The sequence below is a fragment of the Antechinus flavipes genome, chromosome 5 (genome assembly GCF_016432865.1).
Source record: "Antechinus flavipes isolate AdamAnt ecotype Samford, QLD, Australia chromosome 5, AdamAnt_v2, whole genome shotgun sequence".
In the NCBI taxonomy this organism is placed as follows: Eukaryota; Metazoa; Chordata; class Mammalia; order Dasyuromorphia; family Dasyuridae; genus Antechinus; species Antechinus flavipes.
Genome location: NC_067402.1, coordinates 128,741,699 through 128,764,777, shown reverse-complemented (window position 1 = coordinate 128,764,777; position 23,079 = coordinate 128,741,699). Strand labels below are relative to the sequence as shown.

General features: G+C 31.6%; 1 protein-coding gene across 1 annotated transcript in view; it reads right to left on the bottom strand.

Annotated features, from left to right (window-relative positions):
* CTTNBP2 (cortactin binding protein 2) overlaps positions 1–23,079 on the bottom strand; it is a 184,619-nt gene that overhangs the window by 142,021 nt on the left and 19,519 nt on the right. The window contains exon 2 of the mRNA XM_051962300.1: positions 18,217–18,324. Within this exon, the coding sequence (XP_051818260.1) occupies positions 18,217–18,324 (108 nt within the window). The remainder of the gene's footprint in view (positions 1–18,216; positions 18,325–23,079) is intronic.

The following is a 23,079-nucleotide window of genomic DNA, read 5'->3' as shown; positions in this document are numbered from 1 at the left end:
CAAAAGAAATCTCATGACAAAATTGACCTTTTTGGTACTCTTCAGAATTTGCAATCTTAACATTATACATACATTTTAATTCTGCTTATGTCTCAAATTCTATTCAAAGTCAAATTCCACACAGAACTAGAATAAAACTGGTCTGGTGAGAGAACCATAGGAGTGAAGTGACAAGGAAGAGCCAAAGGCCTTCTCTGTTAATGAGACACAAATCCTAGATGTTAATCTGAATGGGCAAAGAGCACTAGGGGCAATCATGAAAAGGATGTCAGTTCTACAAAGAGCAAAAAAAAAAAATACTTGAGGAAAAGACTACTTTGGCCCATAGAGTACTAATTAATTTTATAGAAAAGCAGCTATTGATACTGCACTGGACATTGTGAAATTACTTTCCACTTTATGAAAAAAATACATAGGTCAATCACTATCAAGATAAGATTAGGAAAGACTAAGAGGAATCATTAATATGTACCTGAAGAATATACCAGGCTGAGGATAACATGAACTATTTCAAAAAACAACTTAGGAAATTTATTTAGGAGATTATTTTGTTAGCATCTACAGGCACATATACAATATACATGTGGCATATAATGTTTCAGTAGCACTGTGGTATCTAATTCAATCTATCAGAAAACATTTATAAAGCATTTATGCCAAGTGATGGGAACACAAAAATAAAGCAAAAGCATCATTTTTAAATGTGGAAAAAATGTAATTTTATCAACCACATGCTTCAATTTCCATTCACTTATCTTTGTATTATCCAGTTTTATCTATTATGAGTCGGTCGGTCTGTGTCTGTCTGTGTCTGTCTGTGTCTGTCTCTCTCTCTTTCACAAAAATCAATTTGCTGTTATAATATCTTCCCAGTGGGCAATGTATGTTTTCCAAACCCCAAAATGGTCTAAGATGTCTCAAGCACCTTTCTTATAATGATGTACTGAATTTGGAGAACTTTGTTGCTTCTCTTGAAAAGAAAATTAGGTAGCTCAAAGAATTAGGGTGTTGGACTTGGAGTTAGAAAGATCTGCATCTGAATCTGCCACTTCCTAGCTGCATGAAGACGTACAATTCACTTAACCTCTCTAAGCTTCAGCTTCCTCCTCTATAAAATATGCACTTCTGTCACAGACCAAAAGATAAGCTAATATCAAGGCTCTTGAAAGGAAGCAAGTTTGGAGGTTTCTGATTAGATAACTCTACCTTGGATTCGCCTTTAGTATATTTGAGGCTTATAATGATAATCATAAGGGAAATCAGGTGACAGTGATGGAGTACTGGGCTTGGAATCAGAAAGATTCATCTTCATGATTTCAAATCTAGCTTCAGATACCTACTAGTTGTGTGACCCTGGGTAAGTCACTTAAAGACTAAAGAACAAAAATGATAATCTTAGATCACTTTTAAAGAGCTATAATGTCTAATATAGTCTGTTTAAGAAAGGAAGTCAATAATGCATTTCTGAACATTTTAATTTTTTTTTTATTAAGTCAGCATCTGACTGTCAGTCTGAAGTAGCTGAAATACTTGGTTATCCAGAGTATCTCATTCCCCAAAGCTTCTAAAAAGCTATATATATTTATTCCTACATATATTTATATATTCCTAATATATATACATATATGATTACATAATAAATGAATATAAATATAATTACATAATAAATAAATTTCATATTTATATATTCCTAAAGATCAATTATAATTTTATTCTTATATAACACATATAATTTTGAAACTATTGCAAAACTTTACACAATTCATCTAAGCAGTCATATTAAATTTTTTTTAAAAAACATGATTAGTAAAAACAACTCTAGAAAATATGTATGTGTTATAAAGCTGTTATCCAAAATCATTATTTATAAAGTACTAAAATCCTATGGTTTTACTAAGAAAGAAATCTAAGAATTTGAAAAACAATTATTATTATTTTGAAATTCTATTCCTAACTCCAAAGTAACATCATAACAAAATATGTCATAAACAATTTGACTTTTTAAATGTCATTTTATAGGGGTAGCCAAGCCTACTAGGAAGCCATAGTAATTGGGTATTGACCAAAGTATATACTAGACCAGTTATTATTTGCACACTTTATCATCAAAGGATATTTCCTAAAAAAAAGTAATAGTAGTAACAGCTACATTAAGGCAATAACAATAATAGCTAGCATTGATTTAGTGCTTTCATGTTTGCAAAATATTTTATGTGTGCTATCCTAGGGGATGTTCACAGAAACAATGTGTTTTGTTTTGTTTTACATAGGAAGAAAGAGAGGCTGAAAGATATTAAATGAATTGTTCAGCCTCACATGCCTAGGAAGTGACAGGATTCAAATTCAAGGTCTTTCTGGCTCCAAATCCAGCACTCTAATCCTCTGGGCCACCTATCTTTTTAAAAGAAGCAATATGATTCTTCAAAATCAATAGACTCTTCATCATAAGAAAGGTGCTTGAGCCCACTTAAACCATTTTTAGTTAAAGAAAAAATACATCAAAAACATTCTACAGGTAAGACATTATAGATTTTAAAAGAAGAAAAAAATAGACCAATAATAGATGCAGCTGATAGTACAAAGACAAGTGAATGGAAAGTGGAGCATACATTTGATAAAATTACAATTTTTCTACATTTGAAAAATGTAGCACTTGTGTTCCTAGTACTTGGCACAGCACTAGGCACAAATGCTTTACAAATACTTTTTAATAGATTGAATTAGCTAATACTGTACCACTGAAAAATTATATGCCTTAAATGTCTGCCTAGATTTTCTCATAAAATAATTTCCTAAATAAATTTCCCAAATTGTTCTTTGAATTATGTCATTTTCCTCTTTAGTGACCAGGTTTAAGAAGATGTGCTTTCCATAGTTTGAAATGTTTTCCAGGTCCATGCTAATGGCATCCCCATGTCTCCCCAGATTTTTTCCTGGTTGTGAGAAATGCCTATTTTGATTATTTAAACACCATTTCTCAGGATTTTTTGTTGTTATTTGCCTTTATTAAAAAAAACCCAAGCCACAAATAGTTGAGACTAAATGTCACATTCACAAGCAATTCCTTAATGATTAGAGTGGACCAATAGTTTGCTCCAAGTAAGAGACATTCTGTATGTCTATGTGTATGTATGTGTTCTAGGTAGAAGGGACCTCAGAAGCCAATCAGTTTCAACTGTATCATTTTATACATGAGGACTGAGGCTCCAAAAGGTTAAGTAATTTGCTCAGTGTCATGAGATTTAAATTCTTATTCCCAGGTTTTACATCCAATGTTCTTTCCACCATGCAATTTTGGCATTGCCATATTGACAATATTTTAGAAGTTCATCTTATGGGTATATTCTGATAAAATTATAAATGAAAAGTCCTTTGTTTTGAAAGAGAGTTTTATCTTTGCAATATTTTGCTATGTGTGTGTGTATATACACATACATGTATAACATTTAATATAAATATATATAATAGTTATTTATAACATATACACACATACAAATATATATTTCAAAGATGAACTAGAGTAAAAGATATCAATGGAGAAAAAGTAGATTAAAAAGAAGATGATGTGATAACAGTAAGAGTAAGAAATAATGTTTTATAATGGTACTCTCTCCATGTCAGAAAAAAATTAAAGAAGGTTCTCAACAAGTTGGGTGGTTATGATGTGGGTGGACATGGGTCAAAAGCATGAACAGATTGTGATCCACTTAGTAGAACATGTCCAAATTGATAAGGTGACAGACCAAACTGGATATTATATCATAAAGGTTTTTCCAAATTCCTCTAAATTACTCAGTGTATCATAATATGTTTTTTTAACTATTGACCTTTTGTTAGATATTTAGGTGGCTTTCACTTCAATTATAAATAATTGTTAGCTTTAAGATTTGCAAAGTGTTTTATGTTCTAACTTAATACAATAACCTTGGAAGACAGGTACTATTATTATTCCCATTTTATATGTGAAGAAAATAAAACAGAGAGAGCTTAAATGACTTGCCCAGCATCACAAAGCTAGTAAATATCTGAGGCAGAATTTCAATTAAGTTCTTCTTGAATCCAAATCCAGTGTACGGTGCCACCAAATTGAGAATAGCTATACATAAAACCACTATGGACTTTTTTGTAGGCAGCTTTTATTGTAGTTGTTTTTGATAACACTTTCAGTAGATTTTTCCTAAATAAACTTACTAGGTCAAAGATTAAGTACTGCCAAAATACCTACTAAAAAGACTTCATAAGTTCAAAATTCTACCAACACAGAACAAGTGTAACTATTGCTCCACAGCACAGCCAACACAGTCTCAATATTTTTAATTAGTTTGCCAACGAAATATTCAATATAGCAAACACTTATTTTATGTATTTTTAAAAGTATAGAACTCTTAAATTGAAAGGCTTATGTGAACAGACAAAAATGAACTTGAATCAAGGGGAAAAGACATATTGCATTTTGTGGCAATTTACATATGATTTTAAATTAAAATTTACTTTGTGATAGCATACAACTTTTTAAACAATTTATAAATTCTAAATGTATTAGATTCCATAATATTTAACCTTAAACTGAATAGTGTTTTTTATTACTGATTTTGGATTTTGTCATAAGAAACTACTTGGAATATGAAAGCTGAAGAAACATATTTTTCTCTCAGTAACTATGCTCAACAGATGAAAATGAACTTTTATAGAATTGATAATTGGTTTCTTTCTTGTTCCCTATTAAGGCATTATTTTAACCAAAACAGAAGGAATGTATGTTTTTTCATAAATATTCTATTTTTCCAAGAATTACTATTGAAGTTCATGACAAAGTTATCCTGTAAGTCTTCAGCAAGTAGGGGGGAAAAAAGAGAAAAAGAGGAAACATATATTTCAAGTAATTAAAAATATAAAGATCATTGATAAATTGAGAAGTTTTATCTAAATTAATCAATGCATCCAGGATACAAAAGGAATATGTCAGGGAAAAATCTTTGTGTAAAATACTAAGACAAGGGTCTAATATCAAACATGTTTAAGGATCTAACACAAACATGTAAGACAAAGATTGATGTCTCAATGAATAGGATTAAAAACTATGGACAAACAATTCCTAAAATGAAATTGTTTTGTCAACCTGTTTAACTTTTTTTTTCTTTTTTTTTTTTCCCCAAAGAAGGATTTAGTTGGGGTATGGAGTAGACAGAAGGGAGAAATGTTACCATTTACAAATACCATTAACAAAATCAATAAAACTGGTGAAAAGAGAAAAAATATTATAAACATAATCATATAGGATGCTCCAAACTACTAATAATGAAAGAAATGGAAATTAAAACCAACCGTTTTCATCACAACCAGAAAATCAGCAAAGATACTTAAATGTTGGAGCAGCTGAGAAAAGGCAAGTAAGGTGGTGCCTTCTTGGTCCATCTGTAAATAAGTCTAACGATTCTGAAAAGGAATTTGTAACTATGCTTTTTTAAAGTTACTAAAATATCCCAGATTTGAAGCAGTTAATACACATTTAACCCAAGAAGATTAGACAAAAAGTAAAGTCCCAAATATACCATGGCATTTTTTATTGCATCATTTTTTGTGGTAGCAAATTAGCAAAGATTGGAAACAAAGAAGCAGCCCAACAGTTGTGGAATGGCTAAGCAAACTGTGGTCCATGAATCTAAAGGGATATTATTATGCTATAAAAAAGATGAATATAAAAAAATTAAATTAATTGATGCAAGTAAATTATGCAGAACCAAAAAAATATAAAAAATACAATATAAAATGAAAAAAACAAAAACAGAAAATAAACACTAAATCCAATTTATGATAAAAATTTCTCCAATAGACTCATTTCCAAAATATATAAGGAATTGACTCACATATTTACATATGTAAATACTAATGACTAATATTCATTCCCCAATTAACAAATAATGAAAGAATATAAATAGATAGTGTTTCAAGGAAGAAATTGAAGCTAATAAAAGCCATATTTAAAAAAAAAACCTTCAAATTATTAACAAAGAAACACAAACTTTGAATTTCTAACTCATTCATCATGTTGGCAAAGCTTAAAAAATGGGAAAATGTCAAATGTTGAAGGAACTGTGGGAAAACAGGCCTATTAATATACTTATAAATAAAAACTATAAAATCATATATACAGTTATAAATTATATAAACATATATTTACACATATAGAGTTATCTGCATAAATACACATGTTATACATTAACGCTATAAAATATAAAAGCTATAAATAGGTACAGCCATTCTGGAAAGCAATCTGGTACCATGCCCAAGAAGCTCCTTATGGTATATCACTGTTTGACCCACTAATACCCTTAATGAGCCTATATTCCAAAGAGATCAAAGGAAGAGGAAAAAGATTCACATGAACAAAAATATTTATAGCTCCTTGTGAATTGACAAAGAACTAGGCATTAAAAGGGATAAGATTCAACCTTATATGATTATATAAAAGTAATGGATTTCTATTGTGCTATAAGAATTGGTGAAAAAGACAGTTTTAGAGAAACCTGAAAGACTTGTACAAACTGATACAGAAATAAGAAGAACCAAGAGAACAATTTATAGATTGGCAACAACATTGTAAAGACAAATGATTTTAAAAGACTTGGGAATTCTTATCAATAAAATAGGCAACCATCATGCTAGAGAACCAAGTGATGTTGTAAGAGTAAGGATCGAGACATTTTTCAGACATGGACAATGTGGGGATTTCTTTTATTTGACAATGCATATTTGTTACAAGAGTTTTGTTATTCATTTTTTTCTTCTTGAGGGGTGCATTAGGAGGATGGAAAGAAAGAAAATGTTTTTATTAACTAAAAAAAAATTTAAAAATTATAATCAAACTGGCTCTATGAAAGAGATAAATAAATTTTCTTCTCTTCTGCACAAAAGCTGAAGAATACAGGTGTGGAATACCATATATGGCCAGACTACAGATTTGTTGGCTAATTTTGATGAATGCTTTTTTCTTCTCCTTCCTAGTTTATTCTTCCTTACATAAACAAGAAGTGATTTTTTTTTTATTACCTGAAGAAGGGAGAAAATACTTCAAAATGAACTAATTTAGGAAAAAAAACTAGAATAGTTGAATTAAAATAATATTAAATTTGAAATCAAAAAACCTTGTTTAAAATCCAATTCTGCTAAATTCTAGCTACAGGACCTTAGACAAGTTGCTTAAATTCTATAAACCCTGGTTTCCCAACTTGCCAATTAGAATAATTACATTTTAAGTAGAGATATACCTAATTCAAAGGAATTATAAGGAAAGTATTTTACAAATTCTAAAGCATTTCATCAACTAAAGTGTTTTGGTGTAGATATTGCTAGGTAGACTGAAGTATTACATTTTGAAGGAGTTATAGATTCAACCCCCCTTTCAACTCACTTATTTTATGTATGAGAAAATCAGTTCTCCAGAGGACAAATGTCTTACCTAGGTTAACATATCAAAAGGAGGAGATAGAAGAGTTCTTCCTACTTATGAGCATAAACTACAAAGCAAATCAGACTCACTCTCCTCCTATGTGGGCACGTACATATGTATCTCTGGATAAGAACCTATCCATTTCACCTTGAAATAAAGCTAATCTCTAAATCAGTGATTAAAAGTATCTAAAATATTTAGATATATATATACTACATATAATCTTAAAATTGTTCAATCTTTTCTTTTTTATGTTTCTTTTTCATTTTTTCAACATTCATTTTTTATAATTTTGAATCCCAAAATTTCCCCCTTTCTTCTTTCCCACTTCCCAATAAGGCAAGCAATCTGATAGAGGTTATACAGATGCAATCATGACATATCATATTGTGAAAAAGGGAAAACAGAAGAAAAAAAAGACAAAATAATATGGAAATATGCTTTGCTCTGCACATAGTCTCCACAGTTTTTTCTCTGGATGTGGATACCTTCTTCGATCATGAGTCTTTTGGAATTGTATTGAATTGTATTGCTGAGAAGAGCTAAGTCAATCATAGTTGATCACTGCACAACACTGTTACAACAATATTTTTCTGGTTCTGCTCATTTCATTCAGTATCAGTTCATTTAAGTCTTCCGAGGTTTTTCTGAAATCTACCTGCTAAACATTTCTTATAGCACAATAGTATTCCATTATATTCATCCTTCACAATTTGTTCAGCCATTCCCCAACTGATGGATATCCCCTCAATTTTGAATTATGTGCCATCGCAAAAAGAGCTGCTATAAATATATTTGCACATGTAGGTCCTTTCCCTTTTTTATTATCTCTTTGGAAAAAAGACCTACTAGTAATATTGCTGAATCAAGGGGTATGCACAGTTTGAGTGCCCTTTGGGCACAGTTCCAAATTGTGCAATGTCTTCTAAAATCATAATAAAAGTTAGAAACTGTTCTCCAATATATAATATTGACATAGAAATCCCGCTTGTAAATAGCTGTTAGCAAATTGTCTCCTATATCAGATTATCAGATCTTTGAGATAAAGGACTGCTTTTCCTATCTTTCTTTTTATCTCCAGAGCTTAGTACAGTGTATGGCACAGAATGGCCATTCTAAAAACTAAAGCCACCCAATTGTACAAATATGTACATTTTTATTTTGTTGGAGTCTTTAGCTGATCTTATGGTCAGGTGTAGGTGAACACACAATTGAATGAAAGTATATTTAAGGAAAAGATACAATAGAACCTCTAATTCGGTTGCCCTAGAAACATTGACTTGTTAAAAAATCATTTTGAGAAAAAAAAGATTCAGATGCTTAGAAGTTCCACTTAGTACATGATCCAGCAGGGAAGTGAAATCTTTTCAGGATACAGTTTTTTGGGGAAAAGAGATGCTTTTCATTTCATCCAGAACCTAGAAATCAGAAAGTATAATGACATTGAAGATCCCTAAGTACAAGAGGGGAGAAGCATTCTGACAAACTTGCTTTAAACCTCATTAGAAATACAGGCCAACTGAAAAGAAAAAAAAAAGATTTAAGGAGTTCTTCGTTTTGAGCTCTACCAAAAGATTCTAATCTTCTTATTGCAGTTCCTGCTTCTGGCGTAATTCTAACTAGAAGGACATATTTCCCTAAAAGCTATACAAGGAAACTAATCACACTGGCTGGTCTACAATCAACCAAAGGACTACTGTGAATCTGAATGATATTTGTTATCACAGTTATGTCTCATGTACTTAAAAAGGCTCTAGAATATTAGATGTCATTCAGCTGGGGAAAATGATTTCCACAGCTTGCCCTCTTCACAGACATACTGCTAATGGTAAGATTTGTCTTCAATGGCTAAAAAGAAAATACTGGTAAAACTTAGTTACTGTTGCTGGTATAGAGAAGAATGGCAACATTTACACCAACAAGCACCAAATGGAAGGACCAGTTACCAATTTTAATGAGGTCATCCGTCTCATTTCACTAGGCTAAATATACCAACTATTCTTCTCAAAGAAAAAATAACAATCCTAATCACTTCACATTTACAGATTTCTTTAAGCTTTGCAAACTTTGCAAAATCAAATTTCTTAATGTTGAACAAATGCTCACTCCCTGTATTCAAATGAGCTACAGAGTAGGAGAATTTACCACTGTTTTCAAAAATCAGCTCTTGACATTTTGGGAAATACTAGCTTTTTCTGTGAAACAATGGGGTGGCTAGCTTTGACACTCCTTTTCCTTTTCTCAAAAAGAGAACAAAAGGGCCATCAGAAAGAAGCAAACTTAAGCAGTTTTCATTTCTATAAATTCAGATTTCCTCAGCAAAAAAAAAAATTCTTCTTAAGTTATAAGGTAATTTCACATTACAAAATGGTTACATATTTCTCAATTCAATCTAGTATTTATAAATCTACTATGGTGAATGAGGCATTTTGTTAGGTGCTGAGGAAACAAAAACAAAATGAAGAAAGAATGTCTTCAAGGAGCTTAAGTGAGTTTTTCTGGGAAAACACAACAATATAATAAACTTGTCCTATTAATTATATTTTTATTAAATAACACAATAAGAAAATAATATATTATTGAATTTATAAAGCCCTTTAATGTTTGAAAAGTGTTTTACAGATATTAATGCATTCGAGTCTCACAACAGTTTTGTGAAATTGCTGCTATTCTTATTTCCATTTTTCAGATGAAACTAAGATGAGGATAGTATGTAAATATATAGGACTATAGATTATAATTAGGGAAAAGGAAGAGAGCATTTATAAAAGGATAAGGAAAGACTTCCAAATGGAGACAGCACATAAGCTGAGATTTTAAAAGAGAGGGATTCTAAGTTCACATAAAAAGCATAATATTAGACTGCCACATTTTCCAATAAGCAACTTAACCAAAAAGTTAACAAGAAAAACAACAGAATGCCATATCATTTACTCAGGGATACATGGCCTAAGAGAAAAATATATAGTTAATTCTCTCAGATTAAGATAAACTCTTTCTTCTGTCAGATTCTGGGACAAAGATTTTTGAGGTTTTTTAACTTTTATGGTTTAATATGAAAGATGACAAAGTCAAGTTTTCCTGGTCTTCATATTTCACACCATTATTTCAATGGTATAACCTTTTCTTTCTTTTGAAAAATATGTAAAAACTGGTAACAGAGTTTTGAATTGCTAAATCTGAGTATGCAACTGAAGGAAGCAAACAATATTCCTCAAGGAAAAATGATGCTTTGTGTTGTCAGCATCATAAAACTGTATCAGGTTTATTCATTTAATCTGAAGATGTGCATATCTGGTAAATGACATTACCTTAAAATGAAATCATAACCTTTTTTTCTTTGTTTCAACTTAAAAAAAAAGCAGGTCAGATTTTGCAAGTAGGAAAAAAGATTCAAGGATATGAATATTTAAAAGCACTAAATTACTGTCTAAACCCAGTAAGTAAATCTGAATTAACATTAAAGCATCCATTCAAAACAATTTGTTTTAAATGCATAAAAAGTTTTTATGGCCACAATTTGAATTTAGCAATAAATTACAGCCATTTAAGTTTCAACAAAACTTTACTATAAATTTGTCTTCTGGGTCCATGCCACAATGTTGCACAACAGAGATTTTGAGATAGCTAAGTCTTTTTAGTACTTGCAGTAATGAAAGCCCTTAGAAATTAGAAAAAAGTAAACTCATATTTGCAAATCTAGTATGATTTTGGAATTTGATTATTTTCTGAGAGAATCATCATGATTACAAATGCTCTGCTTTCATATGTGGGATCAACACAGCTTTTGCTGTAAAATAAAAAGTGATTCTTTAATGAAATATTCCATGACTGGATTGCTAGCCCGTTTACCTATCCAAGTTCAGAATATAGTTAAAATTTTTGATAAGTGAAAATACTATTTTTGTACAAGTACAGAATGGTCTGAGCATTTAAAGAGAACTTTTAGTGATTTTAAAAATTTTCATTATTATTAGATAAAAACAGTTCTTTATAGAACTGAATGGTGACTTTCATTAGAAATCAGGACATTTTAATTAGTACTTCAGACATTTTATCTATTTTTTCATAATGCTAAATAAGAATAAAGATTACCATCATTCTTCCTTTCTCCAGAGACATCATTTACTTTAAATGGCACTCTTCATCTAAAAAAGGGGCCATTATATTGTTGGTGAAATTGTGAAATGATACAACCATTCTGGAGAACAATTTGGAGATATGCCAAAGGACTATAAAATTTACATACCCTTTCATCCAATAATGTCACTACAAAAGATCATAAAAGAGGAGAAAGAACCCACATATGCAAAAAAAAGTTAGTAAGGACATTTTTTTTGTAGTAACAAGGAATTGGAAATGGCTGAATAAGTTATGTTATATGAATGTAATGGAATATTATTGTTCTACAAGAAATGATGAGCAAGCTGAATTTTTTTAAAATCCTGGAAAAACTTACATGAACTAATGCTGAATGAAGTGAGTAGAACCAGGAAAACATTATATATAGTAACAACAAGATTATGTAATAATCAATTATGATGGATTTGGCTCTTCTCAATAATGTGATGATAAAAAGTAATTCCAATAGAGTTGGGATGGAAAATGTCATCCCATATCCAGAGAAAGAACTATGGTAACTGAATATGGATTGAAGCATAGTATTTTCATCTTTTTGTTTGTTCTTTTCTTTCTCATGGTTTTGCCCTTTTGGTCTGATTTTTCTTGCACAACATGACAAATGTGCAAATATGTTTAAAAAGATTATACATATTTAACTTATATCAGATTATTTGCTGTCTTAGGGAGAAGGGAGGGAGAAGAAAAATTTGCAACACAAAGTCTTACAAAAGTGAATATTGAAAAGTATCCTTACATATATTTGGAAAAATAAAACACTATTAGGGGAAAAAAAAGAAAAGAAAAAGCACCATTAAAAATGACAGAGCAAAAAAAAAAATTTTTTTTTTTTTTTGCTGGCTTCAAATTTTCCTTAATGGTAAAGAATTGATTGCTAATGAAAAACAGTCATTAAATCATAAAACTGAACTTTCTGTAACTATTACTTTTATTTTCCCAAATATTAATGATATGATAAAGCTCCCATCTTTTAGATAAAAAAGTTAGATGTAAATGTCTCTAGTGTTCCTTCAATCTCTAACATCATCTAGTCTTAATAAGCATTTGCTTCATAAACTAATCAACAAGAATTTATTAGTAGTTAGTAATTGTCAGACATTGTACCAAGGAAACTAACACAAAAGCAGATCATTCTTGTCTTCAAAAAGTTCTTCCTTATATAAAGGAAAAGGAGATATTCACAGATATATAAATACACATATATAAAGCACATAAGTATAGAGCATATATCTATACATTCACAATATAAAAACATGTACACATATAAGGAGCATATGCATAGAGAGAGCATGAGAGCAACACTGCACATATATATGTATACAATATGTAAGATTTATTAAACACCTAAAGCTATAAAGTATTTTGGAGGAAGTAGGAAAAAGTAAAAAGGAATAATTATCCCCAAAAAAAAGGCATGACATTTTCCATTTGATAAATGGTCAAAGGATATGAACAGCAATTTTCAGATGAAGAAATTAAAGTCTATTCTAGTCATATGACAAAATTCTCTAAATCACTATGGTTTAGAGAAATGAAAATTAAGATAACTCTGTAAGTACCATTTCCCATGTCTCAGATTGGCTAAGATGACAGGAAAAGATAATGATAAATGTTAGAAGAGATGTGGGAAAACTAGGACACTAATATATTGTTAGTGGAGTTATGAACTGATCCAATCATTGTGGAGAACAATTTAGAATACTCCTAAAAGGCTATCAAACTATGCATACCTTTTGATCCAACAATCTCTCTACTAGGTTTGTATCCCAAAGACATCATAAAAAAGGGACTTAAAAAACTCACATATGCAAAAATGTTTGCAGCAACCCTTTTGATATTGACAAGGAACTGAAAACAGAATGGATGCCCATCATTTGGGGAATGGATGAATAATTTATAGTATATGAATATAATGGAATATTATTGTTCTAAAAGAAATGATCAGCAGGATGATTTCAGAAAAGGGCTGGAGAGAATAAGAAGAACTGATACTAAGTGAAGTGAGTAGAACCAAAAGAACACTGTCTCAAGCAACAACAAGATTATGTGATGATCAATTGCAATGGACTTGGCTCTTTTCAATAATGAGGTAATTCAAGCCAGTTCCAATAGACTTGTGATGGAGACAGCCATCTGCATTCAGAGAGAATACTATGGGGATTGAAAGTGGATCACAACTTACTATTTTCACCTTTGTTGTTGTTATTGTTATTTGCTTGCTTATTTTTTTCCCTTTTTGATCTCATTTTTCTTGTGCAGCATGATAAATGTGGAAATGTTTAGAAGAATTGTACATGTTTAACTTACATTAGATTACTTGCTGTCTAAAGGAGGGGGAAGGTGGGGATGAAGGGAGAAAAATATGGAATACAAGGTTTTTCAAGTGTTAATCTTGACATATATTTTGAAAAATAAAAAGCTATTATAAAAAATAAATGTTATCTCACTTGAAAAAAATAAAATTAAAGTAGGGCATGAAAAGAAGAACTAATCCAGAGGAAGCAGGTAGGGATGAAGAGCTAATAATACTGGAACCTTACTTTCATCTAGGTTAAAGAAATAATGTATACAGCTAGAAGAAGATACAAGATTTCTGAAGATTTGAGAAAATTTATAAAGATCTGGGAAACAGGGGAGGAGAGAGGTTTTTAGAGGGATATACAGATTAACCTATTGGGGGGGGCAAGATCAGGAAGAGATTTTTGGAGGGATGGGTGAAATAAGAATATATACTTTATTATATATTTCAAAAGATTTAAAAGTAGTACTATTAGTTTTGCAGTTTCACATGTAATTTTTTTTTAATTATACAATGTTATGGGGGGAAAAAACTAGAAGCAAAGAAAAGGACTCTGGAGAGACCTAGAACCCGAGCTGACCCTTGAAGGGAGATTGGAGTTTCCAGAGGAAAAAGAGGAAGGGAGATCATTGTAGTGATTATGGAAAGCTTGTGTAAAAGGATGAGGATTGGGGGTGAGACATCATTTATAGAAATCAGTAAATGGGCCAAAAGAATCATATAGTACATCAGGAGTAGCACAGCCTGGGGAGATAGGATGAAACTGTACTATAAAGGGTTTACATTTTATGCATTTAGGAATTTGAAACTGAGGAGATGTCCATCAATTGGTGAATGAATAAAAAAATTGTGATACATGAATGTAATGGAATATTATTGTTCTATAAGAAATGATGAGCAGGCAGATTTCAGAAAAACCTGAAAATACTTATATATACTGAAGCTGAGTGCAGTGAACTGAACCAGGAGAACATTAAGCAGAGTAAGAGCAATATTGTATGATGATCAATTATGATATGTAAACTGAGCTCTTCTCTGCTAAATATGGTAATCCAAGACAATTCCAATAGATTTGTGATGGAAAATGCCATATATATCCAAAGAAAGAACTATGGAAACTGAATATAGACCAAATCATAGTATTTTCACTTTAAATTTTTTTTTCTTCTTGGTGGTTTTTCCCTTTTATTCTGATATTTCTTTTATAATTTGACAAATATGGAAATATATTTAACATGATTGTACTATATCAGCTTGTTATCTCAGAGAGAGAGGAGGGAAAAGAAAGAGGAAATAATTATAACTCAAAATGTTATAAAATGAATGTTGAAAACTATCTTGACATGTAATTTGGAAAAATAAAAAGTAAAAATAATGTGAATAATTAATAAATGAAAAATGTATTAATAAAAAATAAACAAATACATTTTTTTTATTCTAGACACAATACAGAACCACTAGAGTTTCCTGAACAGAGAAAGAAAATAGTCATTTCTGTTCTTTAAGAATATCAATTTATCTGTTATGTGGAAGTTGAATTGAAGAGACCACTTAGGAAACTTCTGCAATAATACAGTAGAAAGGGATGAGGGAGAAAGATGTTGGAGAAGTAAAATCAATAAGATTTGTCAACAGAGTAGCTAGAAAAATGGGTGAGTTGGGGAACAAATAGGCTCTGTTTTGGATAAAGTAAGTTTGAAAGGACATCCAAGTGAAAGTACCCATCAGAAAATCTGCAATGTGAAAACAGAGTTCATTGAGAAGGAAGGGCTGGATAAGGAGATTTGGAAGTCATCTCCATAGAAGTGAGAGTTGAATCTTTGGAAACTAATATGATCAACAAACAACAGAATGTAATAGAGAGAAAAGAAGAAAAAGTGTACAAAAACAGAAACATACTTTTAAATACCTCTAATTACATCATTCAGAAAAATCAGCATCATTCAGAAAGAGTTGTAATGCAGAGTGGAAAAAAAAATCCAACTAACTCCAGTTCTAATTGCAGGTCAGTAACTAATCAGGTATATAACTAACTCTTCACAAGTTAGTTAATTACTATGGGTCTCCATTCCATTATTTGTAACATGGAGAGGTCAGATTAGATGATCTCCTAAATCCCTGAGCATATTAATCATGCTTTTTGCTCTCCTGCAATTTGGATTTAACAGCGTTGCCCTTTAAAGTCTACTAAAAATCACATACAGTTGTTTACAAAACATGAATACACAAATTACATTAAGTTCCTTCAAGGCTTGTATTCCAGGTGCAGAAACAAATTATCATGAGAAGAATTACACAATAGACAGCATGTCCCGGGATAATTGTGAAAAGGATAGAGAAAAGACTAGGCTATGGATAGATTATTCCACTTTTCTTTGGTTAGAAATGACTCAATCAGCCTCAATAGAGAGCTATGCTTTTGTTCCTTCTCCAATCCAATCAATGATAGCTATTTGGATGGTCACCATTCTGTTCTGTACCCTCATTGCATTAAATATATCTTTACTCAGCCACCATTATACATTGATATGGAAACAACCCAACAATGTAAATGCTCAGAAATCCTTGTAATTTTGAATCATGTATCACTACTTTGAATACATTCTTTTTTTCCTGAAGTATCTTCTCTTCTTTCTTTGTACCAAATAACTCTTACAAACACTATTGTTCCTAGTTCACCAATTCTGAGCAATATTTTGCTGTAACCAATTTCAGAAGGCACTTACTTACTCAGAATTCCATTCCTGTTTTCTTCATGTTCTACTGGATAGAAGTTAGCATACCCTAAGATTTGCTACAATCTATATCTTTCTACCCACTTAGCCCATCTTCTCATCTATTTTTCTTCATTACTAGTTGGAAAAGAAAGCTCATTTTTGGCTCACCAAACCCACTTTTATATGTTAAGCCATGAAAGGAACAAAATTCAAGGCAATAAATACTTTACTGTGTGCCAAATAATATACCAAATGCTATAAATACAATGAAAAGAAAAAGAAATCAGTCCCTGATCTCCAGGAATCATAATCTAATGGGGGTGATAATGAGAAGGCAAGGGTCAAGGAAGGTGGAACAACTTCCAAATGATGATGATATACAAACAAGATCTATAGATGTGGGATTAGTTGGATATAATCCCAGAGGGAAAGCATTAAGGCTTCTTGCAGAAGGTGGCACTTCCAAGGAAACCCAAGGAAACCAAGAGGCAAAAGCAAGAAAGGAGGCATGTATGGGGACAACTAATCAGAAGTTCTGGGCATTAATTATCCAAGAAGGAATTATCAAATCGCATACTGCCTGCTTAGATTCAATGTCACAAAATGATAATAAAGCACTATTTTAAAAGTTACGTGTGCTTATAAAATATAATAATCATAAGCAAAAGGGGACACTGATGAAGGTGATGAGTTAAGCTATCAATCAGTAAAATGATTGAGTTAGCTTTCCTCCCCTTCATATCTTTGTCAAATCTAGCAAGGGCTTTCAGGACTCATTTTTTCCGGGCTCAAATATGCTAAGGAGAATTGGGTCTCAGAGGCTATTACCTTTCCCCCACAAATTATCTCCCTAAATTAATAAAATATCTTTGCCCTTTGACTGAGCAATGGCATTGCCAGGAATATAATTCCAAGAAGGTCAAAGATGGTAACAAAAATTCCACCTAAAATATTCATTGTAATATGTTTGTGGCAGCAAAAAAACTAGAAACAAAAGTAGAAGCTCATTCATTTGGGAATGATAGATGATTTTTGGTACAAGAATATAATGAATATTCTTTTGTCATAATAAAAAACAAGTATATGGAATTTAGAGAAACAGAGGAAATTTCTATAAACTGAAACAGACTAAAACTAAATCAAGAAAATAACATATGCAGCAACTATGACAATATAAATAAAGAATAATAATGGCCAATTTTGACCAAAGGAAAGATGAGAAAATGTACCATGTTCCTTTCATTAAAGAGGTGAAAAACTATAAGCAAGGAATATTTCAGATTAATATATAATAATAATTCAGGGTTAATATATTGGGTGGTTTAAAAAAAATCTTTGTTACAAGGAAAGATTCACTGGGTAGGAGAGGGGAGGGATATATTACAAATGAATGTAATATGAAAACAAAAGTCATCAATCAACCTTTTTACCAAAAAAAAACCAAAACAAACAAAAAAAAAAAAAAACAACTGGAATCACCATACATACAATATGATATTTAAAACTGTTTGAATAATTAAAAAAATTAAAGAATCTTGGAGGCTATCTCTTGGTAAGAGAATAATTATACCTGAATTTTAACATGCAATGGATTCTGAAAAGCAACTTACCCTCAAAGCTTCTATGACAAGGTCTCTAGCTTCCAGTTCTCCTTCCATTACACTGAGAAGCATTCTCAGCTCTGGTTTACTGAGTGTGTCCACATCAAATTCTTTTTTCTGCAAAGGAGAAATAAAGTGTTGAAAACACTACTTTTAAAAAGAAATATGTAGCACAGCTCAACATTTCCATTTTCCAAATGTTATAAAAATAGCCTGGCAATTTTTATTCCAATTGTTTGGCACATCCATGGCTGGACTATCCCACCAGGCATTTGGATATTTGCCCAGTGGCAGCTGGGTAGTCCTCATTCTTCAGGAATGGAAGGTGGAAATGGAATGGCCAGCAGCCAAACTCCATCTCTACCCTTAAATCCATCAACCATCATCAAAAAGTTCTCTTTCCAAGGAGCTTCCTCAGCATATAGACAATATTTTCCAAATGGAATTATTTGGACGACATCACCATACATCAACCAGTCACACATTTAAGATTCCCAGAGCCCAGGTTAGTACTCAGGCCCACTTAGTTTAACTATAACAATTCACTTTCTGACATCATTTTAAGGTTTACAAAGTCATTTCCTCACAACTACTGTGCAAGATAAATTTTGTGATATTATTAATCCCATTTTCACAAATAAAGAACTAAACCTCTTAAAAACTAAGCTGTCTTGTTATGAGATGAAAGTAGTGTAGGCTGATGTACATAGAAAGCAGGCACATTTCATTCCAAGGAGGATCCAGTTTGATTTCTATAATGAACCCAATATGAAAGAGTCTCAAGATTACTCAATTTCTGAATCTTTTATGATCTGAACAGAACCTGCCACCTAGTAAGACATATATTCTTGTAGACAAGTATGTAATTTGAATATCTGTAAATCATATTTCTATTTGTAAATAATTTTTAAAGACTTGCAGTAGATGTTTTCATAAAGCTATTAGTCTCTCATTTTTATGTCATGAGTTCATTTTCTACCCACAAATTGTCTAAAAGTAGCAAAGATATTTTTAACAACAACAATGACAATCATAGCTAGTATTTATGTGGCATTTTAAAGTTTTCAAAGTGCTTTACAAAGATTATCATGCTAGCATCCTCATTTTATGGTTGAGGAAATTGAAATAAACAGAGGTTAAGTGACTTTCCCAGGCTTATATAGCTATCAAGTGAGCAAGATGGGATTTGAACTCACATCTTCTTTGCTACAGTTCCAATACTCTACCAGTGGTTCTCAAAGTCTGGTCCAGAGCATCCTGGGAATTCCTGAAATCCTTTCAGAGAGTCTACAAATTCATAATTAGTTTTTATTTTTAATGTGATCAATATCTATAACTATAAACCACATACACAAAAACTCTTTGGACAGATCCTCAATCATTTTTAATAGGATAAAGATAATGAGAACAAAAGTTTGAGGACCCATTGTACCATCTAGCTGTCTATTTTAATGGGATTAACCAGGGCATCTTCTCTGCAAGAACCATCTTTCAGGTCTTTAAATTAATTCTATTTATGCTCTTACATAAGACTTTAAAGAATAGGAGTAGAGTTAGGAAGTTTCTAGCAACCACCAACTGACTGCTCTAAAACAACATTGTGCTATGGTAGAACAAAGTATAAGGTTCCCAACCCCCCAAATGGCTTCTTATCTAACATTAGTATCTTTCTCAACCCTTCCTGCCATCTATACATGAAATTACACTCCTATCATAGGATCATAAATATAGAGCTGAAAAAGCCATCAAAGGAACCACATCCTCCTATGATAATGTGCAGGCTTAAGTCATAGAGAGATTATAAGATTTGGCCAAGTCCACATAGTAATAGGAAACAGAGGCAGAATTTGTTTTTTTATTTGTTTGTTTGTTTTTGCTGAGGCAATTGGGGTTAAGTGACTTGGGTCACACAGCTAGAAATGTTAAGTATCTGAGACCAAATTTGCACTCAGGTACTCCTGACTTCAGGGCTGGTGCTCCATCTACTGTGCCATCTAGCACCTCTCTCCCCCTCCTCCCAGGTGGCATAATTGTACATAGGTCTTCTGATTCAAATCCTATTATTACACTACACAATGCTGTACTGAGGCAATAGTTAAAGTAAAAGAGAGGAAGCTAAGTTAGTAAACTTTAGAGGGTGACTAATTGTAACATTCTTAAGGCAAGTTTGGGACATTTTTGTTTTTTGCTCAGATATTTGTTAGAATTAGGTATATGGAGATACAGATATTTGAAGAATAGAGATTTGACATTTGAGCAATAGATATTTGAAGAAATGAGAAGAGGAAAGAAATATTATTGGCAAAAACAAACCAAAAAAAAAAAAAGTGTAGTCTTAGTGGTCATCCATTTCCAAATCTATCTTAGAGCCTTGTTCTAATAGGAAAATGTATATTTCTAATAAGTAAAGACAGGATGCATTTTATAAAAGTCCATTTCTTTGGAAACTTTCTAAACTCTGGTTCAATAACTTCAATATACTGACCACAATAAAAGATAGAAACTTGCTTTTTCCATTGAGCTAAGAGAAGGGGCTATTATTTTATATGTAGTTTAGACCAAAGCTTCTTAAACTGTGGGTCATGATCTCATATGAGGTTATGTAACTGAATGTGAGTCACAAAATATCAAAATATTGATCAATTATGAAAAACATTGCAGATACTCTGTGTCCTGTAGTATCATATATTTTGCCAAGATTTAATTTAGTATAAACAAATAAACAAAAGTAAACAAGTTAAAAAATAAACAAAATGGAAAATATGTATTTGCATTTTTGTATTTGTATATACAAATTTGCTTTCCTCTTTAATAAATGGCAAAATTATATGTATACCAAAGAATTATTTTAAAATAAATTTCTTTAGGATTTATTATCAGTAAATGTTTGATTTGTATATCTATTTTGTATACCTATATATCTGGTGCCATGTAAAATTTTCTCCGGAGAAAAAGAGTTGGGAGTGGAAAAAGTTAAAGAAGTCCTGGTTTAGAGTATCAAGTTTAATTAACTTTGCTTCAGCTTCTTTTAAAGACTTGAATTAATTATTTCCAAAGCTTCCATAAACAAAATGCTTCATCTGACCAATATACTTGTTTCTCATATTCTCTGTTCTAGCTGAACTAGCCTACTAGCTGCTCTATATACAAGATATTAAACATTCCCTCTTCCATGTCCTTCCACAAGTGATCTATCACATCTGGAATATAATCCCTCTCCACATTAGTTTCACAGAATCTTTGACTTCTAGGGGTACCCAAAGCCTTTCCTGATCTCCCTAATTATCTACATTCTCTTTTTTGCTTTACTAGTTTATTTGTTATATTTCATAGAAAAATATAAATCTTTGCACCCTCAACACTTAGCACCATGCCTTACACCGAATGGGCACTTAATAAATGTCTGTTGAATTAAGGAGTGACAAAATAGTATAATGTAGTACAAGAATTCTGATTTGTGTTGGAGATCAAGGTATCTGACCTGTATATCATTTCATTACTTGATCAAGAGTAATAAATATACCTCTCTATCTAGTTTTCTATCAATAAAACAAAACATTAATAGAATCTTGGTATAATAAATCTTGATATATCACAGATTCACACAGATTATAAGTCCAATGCCTATGAACAAGAGATATTACATATATTTCAAGAATAAAAACTACTGTAATCCTTATTCTTTCAAGAATATGTTTGTACTAGAATAAAGTATATTATATTAAACAAGATATACGATTTTTAAACTCTTTATTCCCATAGGAATGTTTTCAGCATTAAAAAGCATATAAGAAAATAACGAAAGATTCCAGGGTATTCTACAAATAAATTCAAGGTTTTTTGACCAAATTGAAAAGAAACAGAATGATCATTTATATGGCACCTCCAAAACAGATACTGTTAAGTACTTTCACAAACATTAGCTCATTTGATCCTGACAATAACCTTGTGAGAGGGCTACTATTATTATTCCCATTTTATAGTTGAGAAAATGGAGACATAGAGAGGTTAATTGATGTGCCCAGAGTCACACAGTGAGAAAAATATCTGAAGCCAAATTTCACTCCACATCTTCCTGATTCTAGCCTCAACACTCTAACCCCTATACCACAAATTATGTGCAAATTATGAACAATAAATACAACTTGAATTTTTTTTCTTGGATGTGGGTTTTATCAATATAGACAGTCAATGGTAAGAAAATATTCTCTATCAATCACTTAACAAGCATTATTAAGAACCTTATATTTTATCCAGAGAGAGAACATGTATATAAGATAGTTAAATATGAAATAAATATAACAAATAATTGGGGGGGAGGATGAAAGAGAAAGGAAAAGAGAGACTACCAAGATTGCTTGAGAGGGGATCAAGAAAGACTGTGTATAGGAAATGGCACTGCAGTTGAATTTTGAAAGAAACTATGGATTTTAAAGATAGATGTGAAGATATTCTAGGCAGGAGATTAGACCATGCTAATGGGCTAATGGACATAGAAAAATGTTTTTGAAGAGAAACAAGAATGCTAGACTGTAGAGAATAAGAAGAATATAATGTACAATACAGAAAGGTAGGTGGGAGCCAGGTTTTGAGGTGTTTACATTTGGTCCTAAAGGAAGCAGGGAGCCACTGAAGTTTACTGCGTAGGGGAATAATATAGTTTTAGGAAAATCCTAGTGACCTAGGTCACTTTGGAAGGTCTGCTGGGGAAAGGATCTGAGGCAAGAAAGTTCAATGAGGAGACTACTGCAATAGCCAGGTGCAAGGCAGTGAGGTCCTAAAACAGAACTATGATCATGAGGAAAGATATGAAAAGCTGTGGCGGTAAAACTGACAAGACAGACTGTATCTTAGATACTGACCAACCGTTAA